Consider the following 23,652-nt stretch of genomic DNA (forward strand, 5'->3'; position numbering starts at 1 on the left):
CCAGGTTGAAGACTCACCTGTTCTCAGCTGCATTTGAATAAAGCACCAAATCCACACTTTTAAGCTTAAATTTCAAAACTAACATTTTAACTACTGATTTTATCTATTGTTCTGATTTTATCTGTTTTGATTTTATGTACTGTTTTGTTTGTTTGTTTGTTTGCTTGTTTTAATCAATTTTAAATCATGCTTTTTATTTGTTTTTGTTTCTAATGTCTCTGTAAAGCACTTTGAATCACCTTGTTGTTGAATTGTGCTATACAAATAAACTTGCCTTGCCTAATGATTTCACTCTTCTTTTATTTGGTTTTTATTTATATCTCATGTAATTTTATTTTACAGTTCCAATGTACAGCACTTTGTGCCAGCTGTGGTTGTTTTAAAGTGCTTTATAAATAAAGGTGATGATGATAGGGGGTCATATGACTGCTGGTTTTTCCTCTGTATGTATTATTGTAGGGTCTACCTTAGAATGTAAAGCACCTTGAGGCGACTGTTGTTTCGCTGTATAAATAAAATGAACTGAATTGAACAGACACAATTAGAAGAATCTGAAAACCAAACTGAATCATAAGCTATGATTGTGCTTTTGTCCAGACCAAATCTCACAGCACAGAAGATCCTGTAAAGGTCTGAGGTTATTAATTTAGACTAATCTGATTTAATAGAGAGTATGGCATGGTGGAGGGCTTAATATTAGAGGAACCTCTTGAGCCCCAACGCCTCAGTTACAGGGGGAAAAGGGTGGGGGTGCATTTGTTTCACCGTGAGGTCCGGTATGTTATGTAAATATGCATAATATCATGTGTGGTATCCATATAAACCTCTAAATCTCAGCTCAAAGAAAATATAAAGCTTTCCTACAGCCACCAAACACATCAAAAACAAAAAAACAATTAAAATAACAATTATGTCACTTCACAAAATGTACGTACACACAAACAACCGAACCCCGTATACTCTCGATTTCATGTAACCAAGCAAACAACACATTTTCTAATAGCAGAGATCTAACTGATTCTAAAACTGCAGGTTTTGTTGTGCTCTGACCAAAATGCACTGAACCAGCTGCAAAAGAAGGCTAAACATAATCTTCATGCTTAATAAACTTCATGTTTTGATAAACAATACTTCAGAGCCAACAATTGCCATTTTCTACCCAGTTACAGACACGTGACGGGACGACGGCATGTGCCTTAAATTTAGGGTCATTTGTATTTCCAGCATGGTGGCAGGGTGGTTAGCACTGTTGCTAAAGGTCCTGAGTTCAATTCCACCATCAGGCCGGGGTCTTTCTGTGTGGAGTTTGCATGTTCATGTACTCCGACTTCCTACCACAATACAAACACATGCAGTTAGTGGGGATAGCTTAATTGATCAATCTAAATTGCCCATAGGTGCGAATGGTTGTCTCTGTGTGTTAGCCCTGTGACAGACTGGCGACTGGTCCAGGGAGTACCATGCCTCTCGCCCTATGACAGCTGGGGTACGCTCCAGCGCCCCCCATGACCCTGATAAGGATAAGTGGATTTGCAGCATGCAACTTCTGATTTGGTGGAACTGGTGTAAATGTGGTGATGTTACCGTGATTCTATTGGCTTAAGTGACCTCTAATTGTCGTGCATGAAAAAATAATAATAATCTGCACTTTGTTGAAAACACAACTAATATTAACAAGTTAACAAGCTTAAGTGATACAGCATTGTCATGTATTGATATATGCCTATGTCTTAATGTGATGACTTTTGAACCGGATGTTGTTGTCCGAGGGAGGCCCCGTTAAGTGGCTAGTTGTCAGATGGACAGTATTCAATAAAGCAAGACCGTGCTTTATGTCCTGATTCAATTCAGAGTGCTCTGCCTAATTCAGTAATAAGGTGGGCACACAAGCATCATAATAACTCCTTTAGTGCATAAGCAAAGGAAAAATCTGATGATAATGGAAAAGAGACAACAGCTCTGAACATGTCCGGTCTAATAAAACAGTTGTCACAGTCTGGCTGAGGCAGACTGTATGAATGTGAGGGGAGGATCTGAAATGCAGACACAAAAGGAACGTGGAAGCAAAACTTCGTATTAACAAAAAACGAGCTGTTTAATGAGGCTGGTTAACAAAAAAGGTACAAACAAAGGGCAAGGCAAACTGAAGCAAAACTAACATTAACCTAAACTGGTTGAACTAAACAAACAACATGAAAAACCCTGACATGAAACTTAGAAACATGACGTGGAGAACATGCCGAGAACAACAGATGACCTGACAAGGACGGTTGAGCTGATATCCTCGTGTTGGTGTTGTTCCCAGACCATCATGAAAGTGTTGTTCCAGGATCAACATTGCAAGTGACCAATCAGAATGTTGTGACGTCATACTTTTGCGACTTTGGGAAAAACTGGCGTAAAACAAAAAACTGTACTTAAGCTGCGTGAAACCGCCTCTATCCGCCGATCAACGGACCCTGACCCTGACCCTAACCATTTAATAAACAGTAAGTAGAATTGATATTGTCCTTGCAACATTGGAATTTCATAAATGCACGAATGGCTTGGCGCGCAAAAGAATAACGTCACAACAATGTGATTGGTCACTTGCAATGTCGAACCTGGAACAACATTTTGATGATGGTCTGGGAACAACACAAACACGAGAATATCAGATCATCCTGACAAGGACCGAACAGAACCACACAGGGGTGATTAGGGGAAATGGAAACACATGGGGAAACAGCTGACACTAATCTGAAATAACAAGCAAAGCCGACTACACTGACATAGGACACAGATCTTCAAAATAAAACAGGAAACATGAGAGGCAGACATGACAATACAACTTCACAACAAGAACAAGAAACATGATCTTCACCAACCTCACACGGCCTGGTTGAACAGTTGCTGTCTTATCATACATGAAGTGAGCAGTGTTCATACAACCCGTAATGTTACTTTGAGTTAAGGAGGTAAAAATATAAAGTCCATCTCAGTCCATGCGTCCAAGTGCAAGCACAATTCTCCCGCACTCTACAGAGGGCAGTGGCACATACTTGTGACATCACAAACATTAACTTAGGCTGTCTTAACCAGTTAAAGGTCAAGAGTCATGCAACCCTCCATGGCATCAAGCCTTTCTTGCAAATGTCAGCATGTGTAGTATCCACAAAACCTTAGAATCTCAGCTAAAAGCTCATTTAAACCATTTCTACAGCCACCAAACACAGCAAAAACAAGCAATGATTAAAAGAGCAGCTGCGTAAATGCACATAAGTCCGCTAAACACAGACAACCGAGCCCAGAATTTGCCAGACTTCATGTAACCAGGTAAACAATGGCTCGTTAGCTCACAGAGACCTCACAGATTCCAAAACACCAGGTTCCACCATGCTTCAACCAAAAGTCAGTGAACCAGCCACAAAGGAAGACCACAAAAACGCACAGCAGGGCAAATGCGCTAAAACAGAAATTGGCTTTCCGTCCCTTCCGCAGTTTTCACTGTTAGCCGATAGCCAGCATAGCTACTGATAATGGAGAGCTAACTAGAAGCATCTGAGCCACTTTTGTCAACAACCACCATTTTGGACCCAGCTAAAGACACGTAGACAGACACCACAGCTGTGTCCCAATTCCTAGGCCGCATCCTCCAGAGGCCGCATTTGAAGGCCGATTCCGTCACCGCCAGGCGACGAAGGCTTTCCCAGTTCGAAGGCTGCTCCAAATGCGGCTGATAAAAATGCTTTTTGAGCAGGAAGCTCAAAGAGACCTTTGGTGCTATATTAACGAAACACCACACAACTGCAACTGTTACAATGTCTGGTTGCAATAACTTTAACTCGCTGCTTTGTCAAGACTGAACTTCATTGATCATTCATATTTGAATCCTCCCTGTAGACACTGACAGTTAACCAGGTCACATACTGCTGCAGACTTTTAATCCAGATGTAGGCCTGTGTTTCTGAGCTCAGGTCATACATGTGGTCCTCACAGGGCAGCCACTACAAACGTGATTTATAGAATATGATGTTGGACATTAAACAGAATATAAAGTATTTAAAATGAGCTCTACCCTAAACATATTCAGCAGTAATTTTAATTCATTTGATGCTGATGGGGAACATTTTTCTGCACAATTGTTTTTTACTTTGCAGTAATACAGTTTTATGTGTACTGAGGTGTTTAAATAATATATTCATATATTATATTTATATTCTTACAATTCTTTAATAATTCTTCAGTCGGGAAGGAAGGCAGAAACTTAAAGACGCTGCAGGAGGCTTACAGCATATTTAAAACAATAAAAGAGAGGCAGCACAAACACTATGTTTCAATCTGCAGTTGTCTCTGTTTGCCTTTCTGTCACACATCTGTCTTATGTATGTATGGTCTTTTATCTAATAAACTATGAGAAATTAATACCATGTAACTGTTTCCCTGTGTGCCTTCCCCCTGTTTCTCTTGTATCCAGTCTCTATCTATGCTGTTTGCTGTAAAATACACAGTACTGTCCAAAAGTCTTGAGCACCCACCTGATTGTTTTTCTTCTCCAGGAGAAAGACTGTGGCGGAGGTGTGGTCCCGGGCGCGGCTGCAGGGGAGGAGTGGTGCAGTGAGCTCAACGGGGCGGTGCTGGAGACGCAGGTGAGAACAGCTGATGGCGTTCGGACTGATGATGGTTTCCTTCCCCTTTTATAGTGAGACGGGAGAGGAGTGGAGGGGGAGCTGGACATCAGCTGAGACCGGAGCTGTCAGACTGTGCACGGTCATAGCAAATGAAAACTAGAAATAAACGTCTGGCGACAAACAACTGTGCGTGTGTGTACGTGTGTGAAGTGCATTTCACAAGACTCAGAGTGGTCTTGAACAAGAGTTCTACAGGCTTTCTGAAGGTGCTGCTTTTTTGGAGGTTGGACATTTGGACATGTAATTGTAACTTTCTTGTACAAAGACTGAGTGTGAAGATGAGAAAACAACTGTGAGCTGTGTTCAATTTCATGACACACTATGTGTGTCTTCATTCAGAATCAGAGACTTTATTTATCCTCAAGGGGCAATTAACAATTTCATTATCAGGCTGGTGCCTACATGACTGTAGAAACTGAGCTCACCACTGCTGAATATAAAAAGACTGTATCCACACGATGAGAGCCTGCAACAGACTCGGTGAGTTTGAGAGCGCTTACCTCCAAGCAAATTATTGAGGAGATGAGTGTTTGAAAACTGAGAGCAGACAGAATAACTGCTGCAATCTCAACTGATAAAGAACCCAGCTGAAGCCAATTTAGTTTAATAAAGAATGAAAACAGAGTTCATGTTTTTGTTTTCATTTTTCCACATGAATGTTAAAGTCAGGTACTAATTATTTTATCTGAACTGATCACTAAATCGGACAAATCAAACTCAGAGTAAGAGCCAGACTGACAATAAACAACAAATAAAACAGGGTTTTTTTCGGTTAGGGTGTGCAGGGCTAAGAATAAGACTTTCAAATAAATGATAACTTTGTCTGTGGGTTATTAATAAATCAGAAGTAAAGATTCCTGCCACTGCTGCTCCTCAGTGCAGCTCGCTCTGTTCCCTGGAATGAATTTGACTCTGTTCCCCAGATGCTGCAGCTTCATGTTTCTAAGAATAGAGCCAACAACAGCTGTGTTGTAGCTGTGTGAAAAATAGACTTAAAACACGAATGGTTTCGTGGTAAACCTGGGGCTTCTGTTTCACACAACACCTCGTCCTCACAGTGGTACAGTCACCCCTGCTGCTCCGGCTCAGCTGACAGGAGCTGTGTTACTTTGGGCTGCAGTGGTTAAAGGAGCCTGGCTAGCTATAGGATTATTTTCAGAGGTTACATTTATTACAAGTACCATTAACACTAAATGATACCCAGGAGTAAGTGAGCATTTGACACTGAGCAGGAAGAACTGCTGGAGAACCACAAACCATGCTGAGCTAAGGAAGTTGGACCAGGAAACCCAGGGAACCATGAAAATCCAAAATCGAAACTGTCTGATTAAAAAGTCAGAATCGACAAAGTCATTTAATGAAGTCGATCCTCTAGAGACTAAGAATATCTGTACAAAGTTTAATGTCTTTAGTCCAGATCCAGTCCATGTGGACTAAAGTAGTGGACTGACCAACAGACTGACATTAACATCAGAGCCGTGCTGCTAGTGTGGCTAAAAGAAAAGAGAAGAAGAGACAGTCATGTTGATATGAACATTAGAGAAACACATCATGGAGCTGAAATATGATCCTGCTTCCTCATTTGGACTCATTCACCTCAGCTGACACGTTCAACAGCAGACAGGTTTTTGTAGCAGTCTGTGTCACTGTGAGAGGAGGATGGTACTACCGCATCTTTGGCTCTGGAACTAAACTGTCTGTAACAGGTAAGAACAAACATTTATTTTCCTTCAGTTGTTTTATTGTAGAAGCTGAAAATGTGTTTAAAGTCAGTTTCTGCTGCTTCAGGCTTTACATGTTAGTTTTTCATCATTAGTAGAGAATTCATCTGCAGCCATTGTTACATAAGAAAAGCTCAATAATCTCTGAAAACATGTTGAAATCTCACTGAACAACTAAAGTTATTCTTTATTTCTGCAAATATTAGTGATGTTACAAATATTTAGGATTTGATCCTCTCAGTGATTCTGCTGGTTTTTAACACAAGATCATATTTGATGTTAAAAATAATATGTTTGGTATTAAAATGTACATAGAAATGTCAGCTTTGGTTAAATGTAAATAAAAACATTGAGAAATGTGTTTGTTCAGAAAGTCTTTTTTCTAAAGAATATATGAATATGTCAGTTAAAAGTGATTCTGTTAAAAAATAACAATAAAAAGAATCATGTTTATTTAGCAAGTAATGATTTAATAAACATATTTATGTGTTCAAGAGCAAAATAATAAATACTTTTAACGGTTAAATTAATGTATTATTTAAGAATATATTTTAAATAAAATAAAAAATAAATAAAATTACAATTTTATAGAAAATAAAAAACATTCTAACTTTACATATAACGGTGCAAACTTAAGTGTTTCAATCCTGATGGACTGTTTCAATTTATTTAAATCATATTTGACAAAATTAAATGTTCGTTCTCAAGAACAGCATCAGACGGCGAACATTTCCGTATACTTGAATCAATATTTTCAAGTTTATAATTATAAAAATATTTCATTTCATACATAAAAACTATGAACATACTTGTGAATAGAAAACACTGACATTCTATTTTGGTGTTAATTTTATTAAATTAAAGTGTGTAATATTAAATATTTAAGATGTTATCTCAACGCTGTGAGCTCTGAAATTTTTTTATTAAAGTTTTAAATAATAAAAAAATATATGTTAAATGTCTTTGTCATTATTATGAAATTACCCATAAAAGTCCTAAAAGGAGAGAGCTTGTTCAAGCTGGCAGTGGATAATAGAGGGAACATCACTGACACACTGGGAGTCCAAACACAAACAGGACCAGTGGTTCACACAATTCAGAATCACCAGTTAACTGAAAAAACTTGTATTTGGATTGTAGATGGAAATCAGAGCACCCAGAGAAGAACGACACAGGCACCGAGAGTTCCTGCAAACACACAGCAGAGCCCCACCCGACCAGCAGGTCTGACCCCACAACCTTCTCCCTTTGAGGCTACAGCGCAAACCACCACATCACCATGTCACCATTATGTTTTCAAATATTTCTTATGAAGCTAAAAAGAGGAAACAACAGAACATAATCTCTGTTTTTTCAAACAGCAGGACCCAGAGTCCACGTGGAGGGGAACAGCTCCCTGCTGTGTGTGCCCCCAGCCATGTTTCCTCACCTGGTCCAGCTGTCGTGTAAAAGACAGAAGAAGAATGGCCGGCTGGAGGAGCTGCCCCCTGCTGATGGAGAGCAGCTGGAGCTCAGAGAGTCGGGACGCAACACCTCCATCTTACTGATCCATCAGCAGGAGAAAAGCACATATAAATGTACCTGCTGGGTGAAGCACGAGGGGGGCACAGTGGAGGCCCGAACACAACAAGGTAATGAAGGCTTGGTGACTGTGTTCAGCAGTGATTCAGCTTCATGTGGAGATGCTGTCAAAGAGAGCAGAGCAGCAGAGGACTGACATTTCTCACTGCAGCTCCAAACATTTGACTCCTTTTCTTTATCCACCCACAGATTATCTTCCTTCTCTTCCTTCTATACACGAGGTGAAGCTGCTCTGCCTGCTGTACACAGTGCTGATAGTGAAGAGTCTGGTGTACTGCTGTGGACTCTCTCTGCTGATGATGCTCACAAACAAGGGAGCGTCCACCAACTGCACACATGCTGACTGACTGTTTCCTGCTCGCCTTTTCTCACCATCAGATTTCCTCCAGTCAGCAGTCAGAAATGTAAATTAACTTCTGGTTGGTTCAATGTTTCATTACTGAGCATTTGACCTTTTCTCATTTAATCATCTTAAACTGTGTAACATAAATTTACAGATAAACATGTTTGATGTGTTTGTAAAAGTGTAGATTCTTTATGTGAAGATTTCTTTTGTACATCTCTGCAGAAAAACTGATGCATTCAGATCCCACCATAACAAAATAACAGTGTAGTTATTTGTCTGAAGTAAAAATAAAGATTGTGATTTTAAGAATGCATTTCTCATCTCTTCTGTGATACATAACCTGTGTGACTGCAGCATTCACAGATCATAAACTTGCTCTCCTGCAGCAGACGGGCTGTGTGGGTTTCTGCTCTGCAGCCTCCACACCGTTAGCTGTGGCTTTCACTTTAATAACACAACGACAGTTACAAGCATGAACTCTGCTTCAAGTTATTCAGGAAGCATCTGTGTTCATGTGTGTGAGAGAAACAAAGTGTGAACTCAGAGCTGTTACACAGTTGATGTTTAGTACGATCACAAAAGACAAATACAAGATGAAGTCTGAACATTAAATCCCACAGAACTCAAGTTGAACCGTTATGATTTAAAAACACTGAAAAAGGGAATAAATTAAGACAAGATTTGTAAAAACAATTTCACAAAACACCATCAGTTCAGATGGATGTTGAGCATCTTTCCATCTTTTTCTAATAATCATAAATATGTAAAATGTTTAATCAAAATGTGTCATTGATTAATCAGCTTAATTATTCAGACTAGTACAATTTATACAAATAATATAATTGAAATAAAACATAATTATTATAATTAAGAGCAGCACAGAGAAACAAAGTCAAACAAAGAACATTCATCAATTTGATGATTGAACCAGTGCTGAATATTTATTAAGTTCACCCACGCTGTGCTGTAAATTCTGTTGATATGAATATTAAGATTTAACCCTCATAATGTCCCGATTTCCACACACCTGTGGTCCTCAGGGTCACAAATGTCCCCACTTCATTTCAGTGTTTTTAAAGTATAAATTGTCGATCAATTCAGTGTAAAAAATACATGAAATGATCAGTTATTGTGATCATTGTTTCACAACCAGAGTCGGTCGCTTTAACAGATGATCACAGACGGCTTTATGTCAAAGTTAATGTAGGAAGCTGTTTTTAAACGACTTCAAGTTTTTTACTGGCAGCAAATAATCAGGTTTTCCTTTGGGCTCAAAAATGACCCCGTCTGCTTTGACTGTTTATAAATGAAAGGTATAAAATATCATCCATCTCTGTGTTTCAAGGTTTGATTCAACTTTATTCCAACTCATTGCCTGACATGTGTCTGTATGTTGGCATGGTAGGAACAGCAGGGCATGGGTCTGAGTGAAGGCAAACCTTCATGAGGACAAAGGCGTGTCCATATTTGACACAAGTGCAGGAGGACAAATTAGAAATTCGCTGAACTTTAGTGACGCTTTTAAAGAATCTGTGATTTTAAAATCTTAGATGCAAATATAAAATCTGATGAGATTTATTCCACAGATTTGTGTTTTATGTCAGGGTAAATAATCTATAACAAGTTAAGTGATTTACTATGAAGTGAAAAAGAGCAAATATGAAACAGATGTTGTCATGGAGGAGTGGACTCAGGCGCAGACAAACTCAGACGCTCGATGGCGAAGAATTAAGTGAAGTTTGTTACAGGAGGTTCGGTGTGACGACAACGAGTGATGAAAACAAACATGAACTAAAGGCGAGAGCCTAAAAATCGGCTCTGAGGTAAATGACTCATTTACAAGGTATCAGGTATCACAGCACGCTGTGAGACGCTGTCAGCAGCACTGAAGGAAACACTGTGAACAGTGTTGAGACCACACCAGCCTCTCCCATCCTTTTGTCTTATAGAGATCACAGAGATGTTTCCAAATATTACTGCTTTTGTACTGTTGTGTAAATGTGTGTGTAAAGGTGGATGACTGCCTGCTGCAGATGAAATCTAACCATGGCTACAAATAAATGAAGCTGACGTGAAACACAGCCCTGTTTTTATTACTGTTTATAGATATTAGAATTGATGATCATCATTTTAATGATTCTTAAAAAGGCTTTAATGAATCCTTCAGTCTGAAACCAACTTTGAACAAAACACATTAGAAGATGTGGGAAAGAACCACAGTGTGCACATATTTAAACACACAACAGAACCACAGTGTGCACATATTTAAACACACAACAGAACCACAGTGTGCACATATTTAAACACACAACAGAAACACATGTGTTTGTTTCAAATAAGATTTTTACTCTAAATGTTGTTACATATGATTTTGTTTTTTTAACTACTTTGAGTGCAATTTATGAACTTTTAAAATATTTAACCATATTATTTTTTTAGATTTTTCTATTTATTTGTAGTTTAGTTATATTTAGTGTTTTCATCACAGCTGTTAAACAACAGATAACAGTGTGTGTTACTAAATTCACAGCAACATGAATGTTTCTGAGTGTTTGTGCATCATGTGACCCAGATTTTTGGATCTGCTGTCAGATTGAAATGAAGACGATGAAACCACAGCAGCTTCAGCTGAGCTGTCAGTCAGCAGCAGCAGTCTTATCTGTGGGCCGCAGGGGCTGATGGGAGCTTTGAGGACCTGTTAGAAACCACGTGGCCCTCGTCTGATCTCACAGCTCGTCCTTGTTTGGCCTCAGCTGCATCAGAGCGCCACTTCTCCCCAGGTTCACCAGAGGAAACACCACTGCACAAAATGCTTTTCCTCCCAGCTGCTGCTCTGTGCTGTCTGTGTTCAGGTGAGTGTTTCCAGCCAATCAGGAGCCAACAAAGTCAACCTGTAACAAACACTGTCACACTAACCTTCATCTATCTGTCTGTGTCTCTACAGCACTGGTTACCATGGCAGCAGGACAGCTGATTCAAGATGGTTTAGCACATACCAAGAAAGTTGGAGAAAGTGCTTTCTTCAACTGTGGAGGGATTAATAAGTGTGATGGCAGCTATGTATTCTGGTACCAGAAGAAAGAAAAAGAAACATTCAGAGTGATTCTTGATATAAACAAGAATAGTGGTGGCATAGATAAAAATTACGGTCATGCTCAGAGAGATGATTTCTCAGCTGTGAAAACACAGAACGGCTGTGAGTTGAAGATAGAGAAAGTTAAACTCGATCATTCAGCCTCCTACTACTGCTCCTGTGATAAGTCTGCTCCCCACAGTGAGAAATGATCCCTGCAGCCTGAACAAAAACCAACAGATGAACAGATGTCAAACAGTGTCTGTGACAGGAAGAGAGCAGTAAACCACAGCCCAGCTTCACATGTTTCACCTCCATCTCAGAGTCACAAACATACTGAGCTCAGGGACCATTTTTATTTACTGCTGTCAGAAATTCAGTTTCCCTCAGATTCATCTTCATTAGATCAGCATGTCCAAGAGAATAATGGAAAACTTTTCCACCTCAACTTTTGTAATTTAATTCTGAAAAGAAACCACAGCTGAGGGTGACAGTTTTTCATGATGAATGAAGTCCATCTCTTGTTTCTTATTTTGTTTCTTATTCTAAAACTGTACACTTTTATTTCATCAACTTTCATCATCTTTGTCTTTAAGTACATCCACAGATCAGCTGCTCAGCTTTTGAGCCACAAACTTCACTGCTTTCTTCACAGGCCTGAGAAAAGTGTCTGTCTTGCATTGAAGACTGTAGAAAACTAGAGCCGATCAAATGTCAAGATTTGTCTGAATTTTTTAACTGGGATGAAGAATCACCAAAAAGGAAAGGAGGGAATGAGGTTCAGTCAAGCCACTGACGAGCAGCTGAAAGGGAGGCTCTGAAAACAGTTGATAACTTCATTATTAACTCTAACTTTCTACTTCTAAATTCAGATAAAACTGAGGTTATTGTACTTGGCCCTGAAAATCTTAGAAATATGGTGATGTGGTAGATGTTTGTATGATATGTACAACTATGTAACTATATACACTATATATCTGTGTGCACTGAACATATATATTTTAACTTTCATGTAGAGTCTTAAGCACAAGACATTTTGCTTCACCACGGTTTATTAAGGTGGTGCAGTAACAGGGCAGTCAATGTGACGTTTCACTTCTTCCGAGGTGCTAAGCTTCTCGGATGAGAGGTGAAACGTCTTCAAGCAACTTAAAGAAGTCCAGACGCTTTTCTTTCCAAGCTCCTTAGACTACGATGACCTGGATGACTGAGAACCTTCACAGACACCGTGTCATGACCTGTTGTGATAAGCCAAAGGGTAGCCGGAGTCCTTGGCCGCTACCTGACCCCTGCAGCTGTGTTTGGCTGGAGGACGGGAGGGAAAGTTACCCAGCAGCAGGGGGCGGGGATACTGGTCCCTATATATTAGGGGACCAGAGGACACCCCAGCACTTTTTTCCCCTCTGCTGTTTCTCTCTGTCCGTCTCTGTGTTGCTCTACTGTCTGGGCTTAAGGCTATACACCCCGGGGTTTTGCTTTGCTTGCTTTCTGCTTTGTAATTTTCTTGCTAAATGTCTGTATGTATTTTTCCTGCTGTTCATATGATTCAGTGTATTAAACTCTGTTCCAAGAATTCTGCTCTTTTCCAGAGAATCTTTTTGAGTGTCTTGATTTTAATTGGATCTAAAAGGGTTGGATCTCCACATCGTTGGTGGGAGAAGGTTATCTGGATGTCTTCCACAGTATCTAACCAGATTCTTACTCTGGATGGCATTACCTTGGCCTCCAGTAACACTGTGAGGAACCTTGGAGTCATTTTTGACCAGGACATGTCCTTCAACGCACATATTAAGCAAATATGTAAGACTGCTTTCTTCCATTTGTGCAACATCTCTAAAATTAGAAATATCCTGTCTCAGAGTGACGCTGAAAAACTAGTTCATGCATTTATTACTTCCAGGCTGGACGACTGTAATTCATTATTATCAGGATGTCCAAAAAACTCCCTTAAAAGCCTTCAGCTAATCCAAAATGCTGCAGCAAGAGTCCTGACAGGGACTAGAAAGAGAGAGCAGATTTCTCCTGTTTTGGCTTCCTGTTAAATCCAGAATTCAAAATCCTGCTCCTCACATACAAGGTCTTAAATAATCAGGCCCCATCTTATCTTAATGACCTTGTAGTACCATATCACCCCATTAGAGCACTTCGCTCTCGCTCTGCAGGCCTACTTGTTGTTCCTAGAGTATTTAAAAGTAGAATAGGAGGCAGAGCCTTCAGTTTTCAGGCCCCTCTTCTGTGGAACCAGCTTCCAGTTTGGATTCAGGAGACAGACACTATCTCTACTTTTAAGATCAGGCTTAAAACTTTCCTTTTTGCTAAAGCATATAGTTAGGGCTGGACCAGGTGACCCTGAATCCTCCCTTAGTTATGCTGCAATAGACGCAGGCTGCCGGGGGATTCCCATGATGCATTGAGTTTTTCCTTTCCAGTCACCTTTCTCACTCACTATGTGTTAACAGACCTCTCTGCATTGAATCATATCTGTTATTAACCTCTGTCTCTCTTCCACAGCATGTCTTTATCCTGTCTTCCTTCTCTCACCCCAACCGGTCGCAGCAGATGGCCCCGCCCCTCCCTGAGCCTGGTTCTGCCGGAGGTTTCTTCCTGTTAAAAGGGAGTTTTTCCTTCCCACTGTCGCCAAAGTGCTTGCTCATAGGGGGTCATATGATTGTTGGGTTTTCCTCTGTATGTATTATTGTAGGGTCAACCTTAGAATGTAAAGCACCTTGAGGCGACTGTTGTTTCGCTGTATAAGTAAAATTGAACTGAATTGAACAGACACAATTAGAAGAGTCTGAAAACCAAACTGAATCATTTATTTCACCGTGAGGTCCGGTAGGTTATGTAAATATAAATAATATCATGTGTGGTATCCATATAAACCTCTAAATCTCAGCTCAAAGAAAATATAAAGCTTTCCTACAGCCACCAAACACATCAAAAACAAAAAACAATTAAAAGAACAGTTATGTCACTTCACAAAATGTATGTACACACAAATAACCGAACCGCGTATACTCTCGATTTCATGTAACCAAGCAAACACCACATTTTTTAATAGCAGAGATCTAACTGATTCTAAAACTGCAGGTTTTGTTGTGCTCTGACCAAAATGCACTGAACCAGCTGCAAAAGAAGGCTAAACATAATCTTCATGCTTAATAAACTTCATGTTTTGATAAACAATACTTCAGAGCCAACAATTGCCATTTTCTACCCAGTTACAGACACGTGACTGGACGACGGCATGTGCCTTCAATTTAGGGTCATTTGTATTTCCAGCATGGTGGCAGGGTGGTTAGCACTGTTGCTAAAGGTCCTGAGTTCAAGTCCACCATCAGGCCGGGGTCTTTCTGTGTGGAGTTTGCATGTTCATGTACTCCGACTTCCTACCACAATACAAACACATGCAGTTAGTGGGGATAGCTTAATTGATCAATCTAAATTGCCCATAGGTGCGAATGGTTGTCTCTGTGTGTTAGCCCTGTGACAGACTGGCGACTGGTCCAGGGAGTACCATGCCTCTCGCCCTATGACAGCTGGGGTACGCTCCAGCGCCCCCCATGACCCTGATAAGGATAAGTGGATTTGCAGCATGCAACTTCTGATTTGGTGGAACTGGTGTAAAGGTGGTGATGTTACCGTGATTCTATTGGCTTAAGTGACCTCTAATTGTCGTGCATGAAAAAAATAATAATCTGCACTTTGTTGAAAACACAACTAATATTAACAAGTTAACAAGCTTAAGTGATACAGCATCATAATAACTCCTTTAGTGCATAAGCAAAGGAAAAATCTGATGATAATGGAAAAGGGACAACAGCTCTGAACATGTCCGGTCTAATAAAACAGTTGTCACAGTCTGGCTGAGGCAGACTGTATGAAGGCTTTTGTGTGTCTGTATGTGGTGTGAAAATCTGGAACAGTCTGAGTTTACAATTGAAACAATGCAAAAATATTCATAGATTTAAATTCCTCTACAAACAGTTGGTCTGGTCACAGTATACTCAATGATGGGTTTTAGTGTGCTCTGTAATGTCTGTCCTCTTACCATTGCTGGTATGGATTCCAAAATAAAAAATAAAAAATAAAGTGTGCGTATGTATGTACATATATGTACTTGTGTGTGTAGATATATATGTATGTGTGTCTGTTACTTGTAGTTATTACTGCCTGTTACCTGTGGTAATGCAATTTATAATTTATATATTCTGTATTCAGTTATGAAGGCTCTAATTGTTGGTTGCGAGCTGCCGCTTAGATGCTTGTATCTGCCCGGGGCCGTTGATGGGTCTGTATGCAATGATGGGCGTAGCTGCGGGAAGTTTATTGTTTTTTTTTGTTGATGAGTGAGTATAGGGGTGGGATTTAATAAGTTTTCTTCGTCCCACTCCTTTTTCAGGCAAGTTTTGTTTTTTGTATTTTATGTTCAATATAGGTATTTGTTGTGCCTGAAAATGAATTTAAAAAAAAAAAAAAAAAAAAAAAAAAATGTGAGGAGAGGATCTGAAATGCAGACACAAAAGGAACGTGGAACCAAAACTTCGTATTAACAAAAAGCGAGCTGTTAAATGAGGCTGGTTAAAAAAAAAGGTACAAACAAAGGGCAAGGCAAACTGAAGCAAAACTAACATTAACCTAAACTGGGTGAACTAAACAAACAACATGAAAAACCCTGACATGAAACTTAGAAACATAACGTGGAGAACATGCCGAGAACAACAGATAACCTGACAAGGACCGAACAGAAACACACAGGGGTGATTAGGGGAAATGGAAACACATGGGGAAACAGCTGACACTAATCTGAAATAACAAGCAAAGCCGACTACACTGACATAGGACACAGATCTTCAAAATAAAACAGGAAACATGAGAGGCAGACATGACAATACAACTTCACAACAAGAACAAGAAACATGATCTTCACCAACCTCACACGGCCTGGTTGAACAGTTGCTGTCTTATCATACATGAAGTGAGCAGTGTTCATACAACCCGTAATGTTACTTTGAGTTAAGGAGGTAAAAATATAAAGTCCATCTCAGTCCATGCGTCCAAGTGAAAGCACAATTCCCCCGCACTCTACAGGGGGCAGTGGCACATACTTGTGACATCACAAACATTAACTTAGGCTGTCTTAACCAGTTAAAGGTCAAGAGTCATGAAACCCTCCATGGCATCAAGCCTTTCTTGCAAATGTCAGCATGTGTAGTATCCACAAAACCTTAGAATCTCAGCTAAATGCTCATTTAAACCATTTCTACAGCCACCAAACACAGCAAAAACAAGCAATGATTAAAAGAGCAGCTGCGTAAATGCACATAAGTCCGCTAAACACAGACAACCGAGCCCAGAATTTGCCAGACTTCATGTAACCAGGTAAACAATGGCTCGTTAGCTCACAGAGACCTCACAGATTCCAAAACACCAGGTTCCACCATGCTTCAACCAAAAGTCAGTGAACCAGCCACAAAGGAAGACCACAAAAACGCACAGCAGGGCAAATGCGCTAAAACAGAAACTGGCTTTCCGTCCCTTCCGCAGTTTTCACTGTTAGCCGATAGCCAGCATAGCTACTGATAATGGAGAGCTAACTAGAAGCATCCAAGCCACTTTTGTCAACAACCACCATTTTGGACCCAGCTAAAGACACGTAGACAGACACCACAGCTGTGTCCCAATTCCTAGGCCGCATCCTCCAGAGGCCGCATTTGACGGCCGATTCCGTCACAGCCAGGCGACGAAGGCTTTCCCAGTTCGAAGGCTGCTCCAAATGCGGCTGATAAAAATGCTTTTTGAGCAGGAAGCTCAAAGAGACCTTTGGTGCTATATTAACGAAACACCACACAACTGCAACTGTTACAATGTCTGATTGCAATAACTTTAACTCGCTGCTTTGTCAAGACTGACCTTCATTGATCATTCATATTTGAATCCTCCCTGTAGACACTGACAGTTAACCAGGTCACATACTGCTGCAGACTTTTAATCCAGATGTAGGCCTGTGTTTCTGAGCTCAGGTCATACATGTGGTCCTCACAGGGCAGCCACTACAAACGTGATTTATAGAATATGATGGTGGACATTAAACAGAATATAAAGTATTTAAAATGAGCTCTACCCTAAACATATTCAGCAGTAATTTTAATTCATTTGATGCTGATGGGGAACATTTTTCTGCACAATTGTTTTTTACTTTGCAGTAATACAGTTTTATGTGTACTGAGGTGTTTAAATAATATATTCATATATTATATTTATATTCTTACAATTCTTTAATAATTCTTCAGTCAGGAAGGAAGGCAGAAACTTAAAGACGCTGCAGGAGGCTTACAGCATATTTAAAACAATAAAAGAGAGGCAGCACAAACACTATGTTTCAATCTGCAGTTGTCTCTGTTTGCCTTTCTGTCACACATCTGTCTTATGTATGTATGGTCTTTTATCTAATAAACTATGAGAAATTAATACCATGTAACTGTTTCCCTGTGTCCCTTCCCCCTGTTTCTCTTGTATCCAGTCTCTATCTATGCTGTTTGCTGTAAAATACACAGTACTGTCCAAAAGTCTTGAGCACCCACCTGATTGTTTTTCTTCTCCAGGAGAAAGACTGTGGCGGAGGTGTGGTCCCGGGCGCGGCTGCAGGGGAGGAGTGGTGCAGTGAGCTCAACGGGGCGGTGCTGGAGACGCAGGTGAGAACAGCTGATGGCGTTCGGACTGATGATGGTTTCCTTCCCCTTTTATAGTGAGATGGGAGAGGAGTGGAGGGGGAGCTGGACATCAGCTGAGACCGGAGCTGTCAGACTGTGCACGGTCATAGCAAATGAAAACTAGAAATAAACGTCTGGCGACAAACAACTGTGCGTGTGTGTACGTGTGTGAAGTGCATTTCACAAGACTCAGAGTGGTCTTGAACAAGAGTTCTACAGGCTTTCTGAAGGTGCTGCTTTTTTGGAGGTTGGACATTTGGACATGTAATTGTAACTTTCTTGTACAAAGACTGAGTGTGAAGATGAGAAAACAACTGTGAGCTGTGTTCAATTTCATGACACACTATGTGTGTCTTCATTCAGAATCAGAAAGACTTTATTTATCCTCAAGGGGCAATTAACAATTTCATTATCAGGCTGGTGCCTACATGACTGTAGAAACTGAGCTCCCCACTGCTGAATATAAAAAGACTGTATCCACACGATGAGAGCCTGCAACAGACTCGCTGAGTTTGAGAGCGCTTACCGCCAAGCCAATTATTGAGGAGATGAGTGTTTGAAAACTGAGAGCAGACAGAATAACTGCTGCAATCTCAACTGATAAAGAACCCAGCTGAAGCCAATTTAGTTTAATAAAGAATGAAAACAGAGTTCATGTTTTTGTTTTCATTTTTCCACATGAATGTTAAAGTCAGGTACTAATTATTTTATCTGAACTGATCACTAAATCGGACAAATCAAACTCAGAGTAAGAGCCAGACTGACAATAAACAACAAATAAAACAGGGTTTTTTTCGGTTAGGGTGTGCAGGGCTAAGAATAAGACTTTCAAATAAATGATAACTTTGTCTGTGGGTTATTAATAAATCAGAAGTAAAGATTCCTGCCACTGCTGCTCCTCAGTGCAGCTCGCTCTGTTCCCTGGAATGAATTTGACTCTGTTCCCCAGATGCTGCAGCTTCATGTTTCTAAGAATAGAGCCAACAACAGCTGTGTTGTAGCTGTGTGAAAAATAGACTTAAAACACGAATGGTTTCGTGGTAAACCTGGGGCTTCTGTTTCACACAACACCTCGTCCTCACAGTGGTACAGTCACCCCTGCTGCTCCGGCTCAGCTGACAGGAGCTGTGTTACTTTGGGCTGCAGTGGTTAAAGGAGCCTGGCTAGCTATAGGATTATTTTCAGAGGTTACATTTATTACAAGTACCATTAACACTAAATGATACCCAGGAGTAAGTGAGCATTTGACACTGAGCAGGAAGAACTGCTGGAGAACCACAAACCATGCTGAGCTAAGGAAGTTGGACCAGGAAACCCAGGGAACCATGAAAATCCAAAATCGAAACTGTCTGATTAAAAAGTCAGAATCGACAAAGTCATTTAATGAAGTCGATCCTCTAGAGACTAAGAATATCTGTACAAAGTTTAATGTCTTTAGTCCAGATCCAGTCCATGTGGACTAAAGTAGTGGACTGACCAACAGACTGACATTAACATCAGAGCCGTGCTGCTAGTGTGGCTAAAAGAAAAGAGAAGAAGAGACAGTCATGTTGATATGAACATTAGAGAAACACATCATGGAGCTGAAATATGATCCTGCTTCCTCATTTGGACTCATTCACCTCAGCTGACACGTTCAACAGCAGACAGGTTTTTGTATTAGTCTGTCTCACTGTGGGAGGATATGACTACTACTACATCTTTGGCTCTGGAACTAAACTGTCTGTAACAGGTAAGAACAAACATTTATTTTCCTTCAGTTGTTTTATTGTAGAAGCTGAAAATGTGTTTAAAGTCAGTTTGTGCTGCTTCAGGCTTTACATGTTAGTTTTTCATCATTAGTAGAGAATTCATCTGCAGCCATTGTTACATAAGAAAAGCTCAATAATCTCTGAAAACATGTTGAAATCTCACTGAACAACTAAAGTTATTCTTTATTTCTGCAAATATTAGTGATGTTACAAATATTTAGGATTTGATCCTCTCAGTGATTCTGCTGGTTTTTAACACAAGATCATATTTGATGTTAAAAATAATATGTTTGGTATTAAAATGTACATAGAAATGTCAGCTTTGGCTAAATGTAAATAAAAACATTGAGAAATGTGTTTGTTCAGAAAGTCTTTTTTCTAAAGAATATATGAATATGTGAGTTAAAACTGATACTGTTAAAAAATAACAATAAAAAGAATCATGTTTATTTAGCAAGTAATGATTTAATAAACATATTTATGTGTTCAAGAGCAAAATAATAAATACTTTTAACGGTTAAATTAATGTATTATTTAAGAATATTTTTTAAATAAAAGAAAAAATAAATAAAATTACAATTTTATAGAAAATAAAAAACATTCTAACTTTACATATAACGGTGCAAACTTAAGTGTTTCAATCCTGATGGACTGTTTAAATTTATTTAAATCATATTTGACAAAATTAAATGTTCGTTCTCAAGAACAGCATCAGACGGCGAACATTTCCGTATACTTGAATCAATATTTTCAAGTTTTTAATTATAAAAATATTTCATTTCATACATAAAAACTATGAACATACTTGTGAAAAGAAAACACTGACATTCTATTTTGGTGTTAATTTTATTAAATTAAAGTGTGTAATATTAAATATTTAAGATGTTATCTCAACGCTGTGAGCTCTGAAATTTTTTTATTAAAGTTTTAAATAATAAAAAAATATATGTTAAATGTCTTTGTCATTATTATGAAATTACCCATAAAAGTCCTAAAAGGAGAGAGCTTGTTCAAGCTGGCAGTGGATAATAGAGGGAACATCACTGACACACTGGGAGTCCAAACACAAACAGGACCAGTGGTTCACACAATTCAGAATCACCAGTTAACTGAAAAAACTTGTATTTGGATTGTAGTTGGAAAACAGAGCACCCAGAAAAGAACGACACAGGCACCGAGAGTTCCTGCAAACACACAGCAGAGCCCCACCCGACCAGCAGGTCTGCCCCACAACCTTCACCCTTTGAGGCTACAGCGCAAACCACCACATCACCATGTCACCATTATGTTTTCAAATATTTCTTATGAAGCTAAGAAGAGGAAACAACAGAACATAATCTCTGTTTTTTCAAACAGCAGGACCCAGAGTCCACGTGGAGGGGAACAGCTCCCTGCTGTGTGTGCCCCCAGCCATGTTTCCTCACCTGGTCCAGCTGTCGTGTAAAAGACAGAAGAAGAACGGCCGGCTGGAGGAGCTGCCCCCTGCTGATGGAGAGCAGCTGGAGCTCAGAGAGTCAGGACGCAACACCTCCATCTTACTGATCCATCAGCAGGAGAAAAGCACATATAAATGTACCTGCTGGGTGAAGCACGAGGGGGGCACAGTGGAGGCCCGAACACAACAAGGTAATGAAGGCTTGGTGACTGTGTTCAGCAGTGATTCAGCTTCATGTGGAGATGCTGTCAAAGAGAGCAGAGCAGCAGAGGACTGACATTTCTCACTGCAGCTCCAAACATTTGACTCCTTTTCTGTTTCAGAGCTTCCAGCTCCAGCAGCCTCCTGTCCTCCAGAGAGAGAGCCAGCAGACCTGCCAGCTCTGCAGCCAGCTGACTGTAAGATCACCTGCTGCCTCTCTGCATGGACAGCTCCAATGTCCAATGAGGCAGCTGGAACAAGTTTAGGCTCTTAAAGTTGCACTAATTGATCAAATCTTCATCCAACAAGCTCTGATAAAGCCACTGTACACTAGCTGCTCAGCACCAAACAGCAGACAGACCATAATATGTCAGAGATCAGTTTGTTAGCTGCTTGTGGAGTTCTTCTGCCCCCAAGTGGACACAAACACTACATCAATTCATCCACTTGAAGAAGAAGCTGTGACTGTTTCTATTTGGACTTTTTCTCCTTGATCTGAGAGGAATAACCCGACTGTCTGTCTGTCTCTTTGTGTCTGTCTGTCCTTCAGTGTCCTTCCAGTCTCAGTGCAGGGTGAAGCTGCTCTGCCTGCTGTACACAGTGCTGATAGTGAAGAGTCTGGTGTACTGCTGTGGACTCTCTCTGCTGATGATGCTCACAAACAAGGGAGCGTCCACCAACTGCACACATGCTGACTGACTGTTTCCTGCTCGCCTTTTCTCACCATCACATCTCATCAATTCATCTCATTCATCACTTTGATCACAAATGTTAGTTATGATGTGTTGAGCTTATTTTGCCTTTTTCTTCAACAGTTAGAAGATCGTCTGAAATAAATACATCTTTACATGTATTGTTGCTCTGAGTTAGAATTCTTTTTGTGCTTATTGTGACTTTTATTGTAGTAACAAAAACCATCAGGAATATTTTTATCACAAGTTTTTGTTTGATGTTCAAATGTCAAACAGTGTAGTTGTGTTTGTGTGAACAATAAAGATTTGAAGATGAAGAGTTTGATTCTACTTTCATTGTGTGATCAACAACAACCCGTGTGAGTGAAGCACAAACTGACTGTATCCAAACTTGCTCTCCTGCAGCAGACGGGCTGTGTGGGTTTCTGCTCTGCAGCCTCCACACCGTTAGCTGTGGCTTTCACTTTAATAACACAACGACAGTTACAAGCAGGAACTCTGCTTCAAGAATGATTCCAGGAAGGATCTGTGTTCTTCACCTGTGAGAGAAACAGCTCAAATCCTCAACTCACAGCTGACAAATGAACTTTAATGGAATCAAAGGAGAGACCATGAAGCCCCTGCAGTCTGCTCAGCTCCCATTTTATTACCTGAGCTGAGTTTTTCATTCTGGATATCACACACGTAAGAACAGATCAAGTCTGAACAGCAAATGTTGGAGAATCATTTTGAAGTCTTGCTAAATGTCGTTATTATTACAAAAACTACTGAATGATTCAGAAAATCCTTTCCAACAAGCAGAAATATGCAAACAAAGTAGAAACAAGGCAACATGAGTCATTCAGATGCAGATAACATATTCTCCTTATTGTGAAGAACACAGTCATGAAATCTTTCTGTGTGTCATTCATTGAGTTGAAGTGCCTAATAGAAGAGGAAGAGCAGCAATAATAAATGATAGCTGAGACATTGAGAACATGGCTGTATGCCTGCTATCATAACAGCAAACAAAGCACACAAACAGCAAACACACAATAATGTGCTCGCAGCTTGTTGTGTCATTTTTGACATTTCATGAAGTCACAAAAATGTGTGCGACTCATTAAAGGAGTGTGTACGTGTCAGTCAGTGCTCTGTATTCATGTGTTCACCTCATTAAAGTCACTCAGACACTTTTCTCCTCCAAACTTACAGCACAGCTTCATATTTCACTGACTGATTCTTTCATTACATCCATTAAGGGTCACACAGTGAAATTAGTGCAAACTTACAAATGTGTTGCAACAATTTTGGCCTCCAAACTGAACTTTGAGACAAACAGTGAAGCTGTGAGCAAAAAGAGGCTCCAGTGTGTGTCATGGTGGAGGAAACTGTTGTATTCCCACATTCAAAACATGCTGATCTTATTGGATTTGTCCCTCAAAGTCTTTTTCCTCCTTTTTCTCTTCATCCAAATGTTCTAGCAGGCT

At 39.9% G+C, this 23,652-nt stretch overlaps 2 protein-coding genes across 2 annotated transcripts; both read left to right on the top strand.

Annotated features, from left to right (window-relative positions):
* Positions 1-6,111: 6,111 nt before the first annotated feature.
* Positions 6,112-8,612, top strand: LOC147307628 (uncharacterized). Its single transcript, XM_086271929.1, has 4 exons — positions 6,112-6,376; positions 7,532-7,615; positions 7,753-8,022; positions 8,162-8,612. The coding sequence occupies exons 1-4, from the start codon at positions 6,235-6,237 to the stop codon at positions 8,317-8,319; spliced, it is 654 nt and encodes a 217-aa protein (XP_086128055.1). The 5' UTR covers positions 6,112-6,234; the 3' UTR covers positions 8,320-8,612.
* Positions 8,613-10,989: 2,377 nt separating this feature from the next.
* Positions 10,990-22,417, top strand: LOC147307629 (immunoglobulin lambda-1 light chain-like). Its single transcript, XM_086271887.1, has 7 exons — positions 10,990-11,170; positions 11,263-11,571; positions 19,768-19,836; positions 20,992-21,075; positions 21,212-21,481; positions 21,614-21,688; positions 22,042-22,417. Exons 1-7 carry the CDS (start codon positions 11,128-11,130, stop codon positions 22,188-22,190), a joined length of 999 nt encoding a protein of 332 aa, XP_086128013.1. The 5' UTR covers positions 10,990-11,127; the 3' UTR covers positions 22,191-22,417.
* Positions 22,418-23,652: the final 1,235 nt, after the last annotated feature.

Source organism: Aulonocara sp. 'chitande type north' Nkhata Bay, linkage group LG18 (genome assembly GCF_057382095.1).
Source record: "Aulonocara sp. 'chitande type north' Nkhata Bay isolate Kocher_YH1m ecotype deep benthic linkage group LG18, A_spYH_male_GT1.1, whole genome shotgun sequence".
Lineage (NCBI taxonomy): Eukaryota > Metazoa > Chordata > Actinopteri > Cichliformes > Cichlidae > Aulonocara > Aulonocara sp. 'chitande type north' Nkhata Bay.